This window comes from Miniopterus natalensis, chromosome 4, assembly GCF_054644295.1.
Source record: "Miniopterus natalensis isolate mMinNat1 chromosome 4, mMinNat1.hap1, whole genome shotgun sequence".
Taxonomy (NCBI): Eukaryota; Metazoa; Chordata; class Mammalia; order Chiroptera; family Miniopteridae; genus Miniopterus; species Miniopterus natalensis.
Genome location: NC_142084.1, coordinates 61,144,636 through 61,153,779, shown reverse-complemented (window position 1 = coordinate 61,153,779; position 9,144 = coordinate 61,144,636). Strand labels below are relative to the sequence as shown.

The 9,144-nt window shown below is 52.9% G+C and overlaps 1 protein-coding gene across 1 annotated transcript; it reads right to left on the bottom strand.

Moving 5' to 3' along the window:
- Positions 1-2,805: 2,805 nt before the first annotated feature.
- On the bottom strand, positions 2,806-7,163 carry MISP (mitotic spindle positioning). The gene is made up of 4 exons (XM_087815982.1): positions 5,406-7,163; positions 4,494-4,624; positions 3,727-3,765; positions 2,806-3,177 (listed from the first exon to the last, which is right to left on the bottom strand). Exons 1-4 carry the CDS (start codon positions 7,078-7,080, stop codon positions 3,088-3,090), a joined length of 1,935 nt encoding a protein of 644 aa, XP_087672108.1. The 5' UTR covers positions 7,081-7,163; the 3' UTR covers positions 2,806-3,087.
- Between the last annotated feature and the right edge of the window lie 1,981 nt (positions 7,164-9,144).

Sequence of the window (9,144 nt, the reverse complement as noted above, 5' to 3'; positions counted from 1 at the left end):
CTAATTCTGGCCTTTGCTTAAAGGTCACCTCTTCTGAGAGGTCTCCCCTGACCGCTCTGGCTCAGGGAGCCACCTGGTACACCCTATGCTCTGTTCCTGCTTATGGTTTTCATTGCCTGCGTTTTGTCACCAGCCACAGATCATACATTTAAGTGTCATTATTTAATCCCTGTTAGCTCTGTGGCATGGACACCATGCCCCTTGGTCACAGCTGGGTTCCAGCGATTTGAACAGCACCAGATACTTAGTAACTGAAGAGAGACTGTGATATTTACTGAGCACCTATGGTTTGCTGGGCACTGGGTACATGACAGGGACAAGACAGACACCCCTTCCCCACCAATCAGGTGGCCTGCCTGGTGGGACAACAGATATGAATCAAATCATCACACAATGGTTAATCAGAGCCAACACTAATTTGACATTTATTGTATACAAGGTAGTAACCAGTTAATCCTCACCACTGCCCTATGAAGGTGATACTATACCATTGATATCCTGTAGTACAAATGAGGAAACTGAGGCACAGGGAGGGTAAGGGTCTTCCCAGATCCCACGGTCTGGTAGATTATTCCAGGAATATTCCTGGTGGCTCAGGCCTCCCATGCCCCTTTGCAGCCCTCCTGTCCTGACTCAAGGCTGGTCGTGTGCTTCATGCAGCTGGAGGGACAGCAGCTCGTGTGACATATGCATCTGAAGGGCTTGCGTTTCGGGACCTGCCTGTCTGCTGTTCTTGGATGCCTACAAGTCCCTCAGGGGGAAGAGCCGGCCAGTCTGACAGTCTCTGCATCAAGAGCAGCTAGATTTAGTAACTAAAAACACAAAATGCCCAGTTACATTTGAACTTGAGATAAACAATGAATGACTTTTTTTTAGCATACGTATGTCCCAAATATTTGCGTGAGAGGGGTTCCCTCGAGGCATAGCCTCCTGAATACCCCACAATCCTGCAGGAGTCAACTAAACAAGAATGATGCTCAGAGGGGAAGCTGCAAAAAGTACTGAGAAGCAGACCTGGGAAGGAGGCAGGATTCTGGCACTTTAGTTAGAAACTCGGTTTGTATTTCAGCCTTTCTAATGGCCTGGGAGAGAACTCTCCTCCCTTCCTGGATCATAATACACTGAGCTGGGGGAAAACCAAGGAAAAGTATCTACCCCTCGCAGGAAAGAATGAGGGGCAGCCAGGGACCCGCAGATACAAGATCTGAGAAGTGCCGCCCACTGGGCCGCCTGGTTTCATTTCAACCTGAGAGCCTGCCCTGGAGTCCTTCCACTTTCCAGACAGGCCAGCCCTCTTTGGGGAATTTCACTAAGAATTTATTTAAACCTTTCACTGAATACCTCCTGGGCAGGAAGCCTGGCAGGTGGATAGAATTCTATCTCTGCTTTCTAAGGAGGCTGCCTCATTAAAAGAATTCAGATGAAAAGTAAATCTTAAAAACAAGACATTTCCAATGGTTGCACTTCTGGCCTCATCAGCACATGCCAATCAGGACAAGTCAAGAATTTCAAAGAGGATATTGCATTTATAGCGCACTTCTAATTTTTTAAGCCTCCCTTATGGTTCCTAAAGACTTTCTTATGCCTTCAAGAGAGCCAATTACCCCTACCCCCCACCTCTTATAGTGTTAAGATGCATGCCCTAGCCGGTTTGCTCAGTGGTTAGAGCGTCAGCCTGCAGACTGAAGGGTCTGTGGTTTGATTCCAGCCAAGGGCACGTACCTTGGTTGCAGGTTCCATGCCCGGCCCTGGTCAGGGAGTGTGTGGAAGGCAACCAATTGATGTGTCTCTTTCACATCGATGTTTTTCTCTCTCTCTCTCTCTCTTCCCCTTCCACTCTCTCTGAAAAGCAATGGAAAAAAAGATACACATAACATAAAATTTATTGTCTTAACCATTTTTAAGTGTACAGCTCAGAGGCATTGAGCACATTCACAATGTTGTGTGGCCAACCCCACCATCCATCTCCAAAACGTTCTCATCTTCCCAAACTGACACTTTGACCCCATTAAACATAACTCCCCTCCCCACCCTCAGCCCATCACCCACCATCTATTTTCTGTCTCTGTGAATCTGACTCCTCTAGGGACCTCCTGTGAGTGGAATGACACAATACTTGTCCTTAGTAAGCACTGTGAGTATCATTGAAGAGCAATGACTAACTCAGTGGGATGGGACGAGGTGGGAAGACTGGGCCTGGCATTACTAAAGATGGTCACTCCACAAGCACTGATTGAGTACCTACTGCATGCCACATGCTGGAAATGTTGAATGTGACCCTGACAGACTGTCATGTGGCTTGCAGACCTGTTGGGTGGGTGAAGGCCAGAGGTACCTGTGGGAGCAGTGAGTGTCACCAAGATAAATGAACCAGACAGAGGAAGGAGCTTTTATTTCATGGTGGACTTGGACAAGCAGTTTGGGGGGAGCAGAAGGACCCCTTTTAGCCCACAAGTCAAGCCCATTTTTCTGCCAGTCAGGTGCTGTCCCCATGGGACCCCATAATGTCGGGGCTTTGCTGGTGTGCCGTGGAGGGGACTCCAGGGCAGCACAGGGGCCCTCAGATTGGGCACTCAGATTTCCTTTCTCAGATTGGGAGGTTTCCCAGGGTTGGAGTGGGGCAGGTCTCCCTTCTCAGATTGGACTTAGAGGGGGACCGACTGTCTTTCCCCTCAGACCTGCAGCTCCTCAAGGTGCCAGGACCCACCCACGCCTTCCTCCAAACAGCCTCTCTGCCCTCAGACTGGCAGGAATAATTACAACTGGAGTGTGTGTGTGGGGGGGGGACTGGTCTCCTTCCTTCTTGGACCTAAGAGCATTTGGCAAAGTCCTAGAAGCAGAAAGAATTGGCAGAGGTCCCATCTTATCCCCAACTTTAGACTCAGAAAAAGCAGAAAAATTTCTCTAGAAAAATAAAATCGGCAAAGAAAGCCCTGGAGTCTGGAGGCACACCAGCCCTCTGCATTGTCAGCATGTCATTTGTGGTTCTTGGATTGTGGATTTAAATGGGAACCTGTTTCCTAGAGTGGAGGGCTCAGTGATGGTCTTGGCAGTTCCCACAGGGTCAAGGTACCCCTGTCTCCAGGCTCAGTCTTCATCCTCACTGGCATAGACACCGGCTTCCCAGCGTTCAGCCTTGGCATTCTTGTGGCGGGTCACCCGTGTGGCTTCCAGGACCTGCAAGAGGAGGCATAGAGTCCCCATTAGGGTTCTAAACCCCCCAAGACACCTCCCCCACTGCCAACTCATAGGAGAGGTTGGCAAGACCATCTCTTCCTCTGTTTCAGACCTTCTGTTCCTAGCAATAGCACCAAGGGATGCGCTAACTCATGCTGAGCTCCACAGCAAGGGAAATACCTGGGTCTGGCATTTTGGGCTCAGCTCAAAGATGGCCCCAAATATATTCCACAAATCCACCGAGATAGCTGGCCTTCTCCACACTCTCAGATTAACTCCCCCCTCAAAGAAAATGCCCCAATCTGTTCCAAAACCTTCATCATTTGACCAAGAAGCTGCAAGTGCACCTATTTTGCCCAATCTGTGCCCATGGCAGGCATCACAAGCAGATCAGAGCAAAATCCACTGCAAGTAGACACTATCAATGAAGAGACTACCCCGTGAAATTTTCACACCCAAAAGAAAGGTTTTTGATGTCCCTGGTGCCATGGAGCAGAGGACACAGACAGGGGAGGAAAAGACAGTCCTTGCCCCCAGGAGGACACTCACCTCTGAGTTGACGTGGTCCCAGGGGTTGATGCCGGCGTACTATAGGAAAAGAGCACACGTCAGCCCCCGGGCCTCCTGGCCCTGCCCACCCCAGAGCCTGCCTGGAACTCAGCACACAGCCACTTGGTCACCACTTAAGGCAGGACGGAAGGTGTTCCATGCCCACATGGTTCTCTTGAGCGCCCCTCGATCACCCCACTTTCAGCCATCCACCATGCCGTTCCTTCAGGCTGTTCCCCTCAGTGCAGCCTCAGTCTATCATTTGCCATTTTTTTTCTCTTTGTCAATTCAGCATAATAAAGACAGTCAATGTTTATGGAGCTCTTCCCGTGGCCAGGCCCAATGTAAGGCTTGGAGGTGGCTGGACTTACTATCAGGCTCATTTCACAGAGGAGGAGACTGAGGACCAGAGAGGGGCAGGAACTTGCCCAACATCACACAGCCGGAAAGTGACAGGACTGAGACTTGAGCCAGGTCACTGGGCTCCACTCTGTGCCCCAAGCCATGAGACCAGGCTGTGGGCTCCAGGTGGGTGAGGCTGGGGTTGGTGTTATTGTCTACGGTCTTCCCAATACCCAGCTCAGGGAGGAGATGGCCTCATGGTTACAGATGTGTGGTATGGTTTCAGGCCTGGGTTCAAGTCCCAGCTCAGGAACTAACGGGCCATGTGACCCTTGGCAAGTCTTGCTCTGCCTTCCTGTGGCCCTAATGGGGTGGGGTCAGACCTCAGCCAGCCCCTGAGGGGATGGGCAGGGCTCTAGACTCACCCCCTGCTCCTTCTTCTTTCTTTGCCCAGGAGTCACCTCAGCAGGGGCCTCCGCTGTCCACACCAGGCCTGAGTGCAGGTGGATGGGGCTGAAGAAGTGTGACTCAGACACCGAGTAGCTGCCTATGATGCCTGTGGTGGGCAGGGGGAAGGAAGGAACATCAGGGAGGGTGCCATAGTCCCTTGAGGGCAGCACACCTGTCAGACCAAAGCCTGGGAGGCACAGAACACCAGTTAAGGAGGCAGGTGAATAAGCAGATGTGCAGAGCAGACAGCTTATTAGAAAAACTGCTAGAGTGAGAAAATAGCCAGTCAGGAAGAACTGGATGGGTGGATGGGCCAACCATGCAAGGTGAAAGACATTAACAGTGACTCAGGAGTCTGGCCAGCATGGCTCAGAGGTTGAGCAGCAACCTAGGATCCAGGAGATGTGGTTCGATTCCCGGTCATGCCCGGGTTGCGGGCTCGATCCCCAGTCGGGGGCATGCAGGAGGCAGCTGACCAATGACTCTCTCATCACTGATGTTTCTATATCTCTCTCTCTCCCTCTCCCTTCCTCTCTCTGAAATCAACAAAGATATATTAAAAAAAAAAAAAAGAAGGTGACACAGGAGATATTTCATGTTGACAAAGGGGAGCAGTTGACCAAGAGGATACAACATCTGTAACCCTTTATGCACCTAATAACAAAATGTAAAAACCCCAGGGCAAAGTTGACACCTCTCTCCAAAATCTACAGCTTAGGGAGACATACAGGCAGAGAGACCAGCCAACTGGGGGAGTGGGCAGAGTCTCCCAGCTGTCCCTCCACCCTCAGTACCCCCTGATATCCCCAAACTCCACCTCCCCACCCCTCTCTGCTCCAACTTCTGAAACCAGATCAAAGCAGCCATTCCCCAGGACCCTTCCTCACCCGATGCCTGGGAGGAGCTCCTGGAGTCTTCGTCACAGTCCAGCTGGGGGGAGAACACCTCCGGGAAGAGAGCATTGCGTCGTTCCTCAGCCACCTCTTGCTCCCGCCTCAGCACACTCTCCATCTCTCTCTCCAGCAGCTCAGAGGATTGGGATCTTTGTAGCCTCAATGCTGGGGCCCCAGCCACTTCCCAGCCCCAGATTCGGGGGATCTCAGGCTTCTGGGGCACATCTGGGACCCTGAACCTCAGAGGACGCAGGCGGAAGTACTCCCAGCGCACAACACCCCTGTTGGCTTGTGGGGATCCCCTGGGGGGCTTCCAGAACTCCTGCTTTGTGCTTGAGGGTTTTCCAGAGGATTCTGAGAGATGCCTCTGGGACCCTGTGGCCTTTGGCGAGGCCACCACCTTGGCCTCATCTGCAGAGAGACCACTAGGCTTGCCGTATGTGTGGAAAGCTGGGAACTTTTGCTGGGGAACCCCAGGGCTCAGGTATGGCTGGTAGGCATCAGGTGGGATGCGGTTCACCTTCCTCAGCTCTGGAGTGGGGTCGGCCGCACTAGTGTCTGGGGCCAGGCCAAGGATGGAGTCTGAACTAAGTGCTCTCCTAAGCCCAGGCTGGGGGCCCTCGGAGTACCAGCTGGGCAGGGACACCCAGCCCGCCTGCAGGCCCGCCCGCCGATGGTCTTCCTCGCGCTGCGTCTCCTGCGCTATGTCTCGCAGCACATAGAGTGATGGGCGCCCCCTGTCCCGCCTTGGAGCCTCGACCAGGCTCACCTTGCTCAGCAGAGGCCGGGAGGGTATCTCTACCAACTCCTGGTGGCCCGCCGCCCGCCGCAGGCCCCTCTGCTCGCGGAGAGCTGCCTCGCGCTCCTGGGCCAGTCGGATCTCCCGCTCAATGGGTGTCTCCTTGGGGACCTCCAGTGGCTCCTCTTGGGACTGGGAACCAGGGCCGTCCATAGCTTGGACACTGGACCCAGTGGACAAACCATGGACCCTCCTCCCTCCCATGACCCCCTCCTTCGCCTGGGGCCTGGCTGAGACGGCATACCCATTGGCGAGGGGCGGCTTGTTCAAGGCCTTGGGGGCCTGGCTGATCCTGGGCGGGGCACACGCCAGGGCCGCCCTGGCTGGGGGGTTTTGAGGGGCCCCTGCATTTGCCTGCTCCAGGCTCAGGAACTGCTGCCTCGCTGCCAAGAAGTTGATCTGCTCCCTGTCGACCACATTTTCCTCCAGGGGTATGAACTGAGGTCCTGGGGACCCGGGGTTCCTGTTGTCAGGGGTGCTATGAAGCGTGGCCACTGTGCCGCTCTTTCTCACTGCCTGGCCCTGGATGACCGCCCAGCGCTCCCGCTCCAGGTCCCATGACCGCCTGAGCGGGGCATCACTGGGGTCTAGGCGGTGGGCCTTCACCTCCTCATTGTCATCGTCCTCGAGCTGAAGGGACGGCTGGCTGGCGAAGGTGCGCAAGCTGCAAGATGTGCCTGTCCTCAACACATCCAGCCGGGCCTTGCGGTCATCTGCCCACCTCATAGGTTGGTCCTGGCCCCAGCCGCTGTCCGAGGGCCCCACATCCACCAGCTGGTATGTGTAACTGGTGTCCCCATTGAGAGCCAGGCTGGTCATGCCCGGTGAGTGGGGGATGCTGAAGATGGGGTATCTGGTCACTCGGTCCATGTTCTGGGTGTCTCAGGCCACCACAGGTTCCTGGAGTGGACCTCTCAGCTCCCTGAGGATGAGAAGGAATGACAGCCACCAGGTCAGGGCACTTGGGGAGAGGCACAGTGTCCATTTCCTCAAAGGGCAAAGTCCTGCCCAAGTGGCCTCTCTGATTGGTTGAAGGATGGATATATGATTCAACCTGGTCAATGACATGAAATCCTGGGACTTGCCAATGAATGTGGAAATTGTGCCCTCTTCCTGATAGGCTCGTTAGGTTGGTGGGATGAAATGGAGAAATTCTGGGGGGCAATACATGCCCCCTTGTGGACACAGCCTGCTCAAGAGCAACCCCAAACCAAACACAACATCCTAAAAATGTTTGAACGCCTGGATCCAGCCGCACCTGAATCTTGCCCCTGTATTGATTCAACAACTTGCTCCATGTGTGTTTGACATTTGCAGGCACCCCTGCTCAACATCTTTTTAAAATTGATTTGAGAGAGAGAGAAAGGGAGGGAGAGAGAGAAATGCTGAGTTGCTGTTCCACTTATTTATTCATTCATTGGTTGATTCTTGCATGTGCCCTGACCAAGGATCTAAGCTGCAACCTTGGTGCATCAAGACAACGCTCCAATCAACTGAGCTACCTGGCCAGGGCTCTGTGATTGTTTTCATCTGACATTTACAGATGGTTCCAGCAAGCTTGCCTCTTGCTGAAGAATGTCCAGTGGGGAAACAGGTCCAGAAAGGGGCAGCAACTGGCAGAGATTTCAGCTTTCCAGAACCCATATCCTGGTCCTCTCTCCTGCACCTGCCCAGTAGGACACCTTGTCCCATCCCAGACAACCTATCTCCACCCTGCCTCAGCCCTTTAAAGCCAGGATAGGCTAGGGAATGCCTTGGACCTTGTCCTGTTGGGCCACGCAACACCCTGACCCAGTGCCCCAGGGAGGCCCAGCCTCCCTCCCAAGGGTCCAGGTTCCTGCTGAGCATGGGTCCAGGAGCTTTCTAGGTCACACACCTGATCTCGCACCTCTATAGCTCCTGGCATCTCCAAGGTTCATTTCTCACCGCTTTCCCCAGGTGCTCAAAGCCTCCATCTGGCCTCAACACAAACTCCCAAACTCTGTAGGTGCCTTCACCTCAAACCTGACCCTCCTCCTCCCCCTGCATCTCCCTTTGCCTGAAGGTCCCTCATTTCTACACCTCCACAGCCTCCTTAGCTGCAGCCCACAGGACAGCTCCTCCAGGGAGCCCCCCAGATTGCCCCCATTGCTGGAGCCCATCATCTCAGCATCTCCTGTGTGCCTGGCCCAGCACCTAGTGTTAGGTGCCACCTTTTTACAGTCGAGGAAAGGAAGATGAGTTGTTCCCAACTCCTCCAGCAACCCTTGTTCTTGGCCTTGGACCCTGATCCCACCAGAGCTACTATGTACGTCCGCTGCCTTTTTATACCAATTTGCTTGTAAAAGCTAAATGTGGTTCTAAAAAGGAAATCACAGCATGTCCTTGAACTGCGGAAGTGTCATCAAGTAACATAAAATTGATCATGGGAACAATGTTACAACTAACAGGTTATGTATCATGCAATCTTTTGTATATATCAAATATTGAAACTACAATTAGGAAAACAGTGTTTAAAACAGTGGCTTGGATAGTAAATTTCAGGACACCGCACTGAGCCACTGTCTCAATAACAGACTGAGTAGCCCCCCCACAGAGATTTTCTCTTTGAAAGTTATTGGGGGGGGGGTGCCTGGATGGGATCCAGGAGATGTGGTTCAATTCCTAGTCAGGGCACATGCCCAGGTTGAGGGCTCGATCCCCAGTCGGAGGCGTGCAGGAGGCAGCCTATCAGTGACCACTCTCTCATCATTGATGTTTCAACTCTCTCTCTCTCCCTCTCCCTTCCTCTCTCTGAAATCAATAAGGATATATTAAAACAACAACAACAAAACCCATTCACTGTCATTTAAAATAAAAAAAGAAAGTTATTGGGGGGTGAACATGTCTTTGATAGGGGAATAAGTTTATTAAGGCCTGTCTTCTCCCACCTGAAGCTATCAGCCCAGGACCCTC

What these genes read in the sequence shown, in the direction of transcription:
- MISP (XM_087815982.1), bottom strand. Translation starts at nt 7,080, where the DNA reads ATGGACCGAGTGACCAGATACCCCATCTTCAGCATCCCCCACTCACCG. An exon ending in GAGCTCCTCCCAGGCATCGG is followed by an intron (nt 4,625 to 5,405) that starts GTGAGGAAGGGT and finishes TGCCCACCACAG; the next exon opens with GCATCATAGGCAGCTACTCG. An exon ending in GGGACCACGTCAACTCAGAG is followed by an intron (nt 3,178 to 3,726) that starts GTGAGTGTCCTC and finishes CTCCTCTTGCAG; the next exon opens with GTCCTGGAAGCCACACGGGT.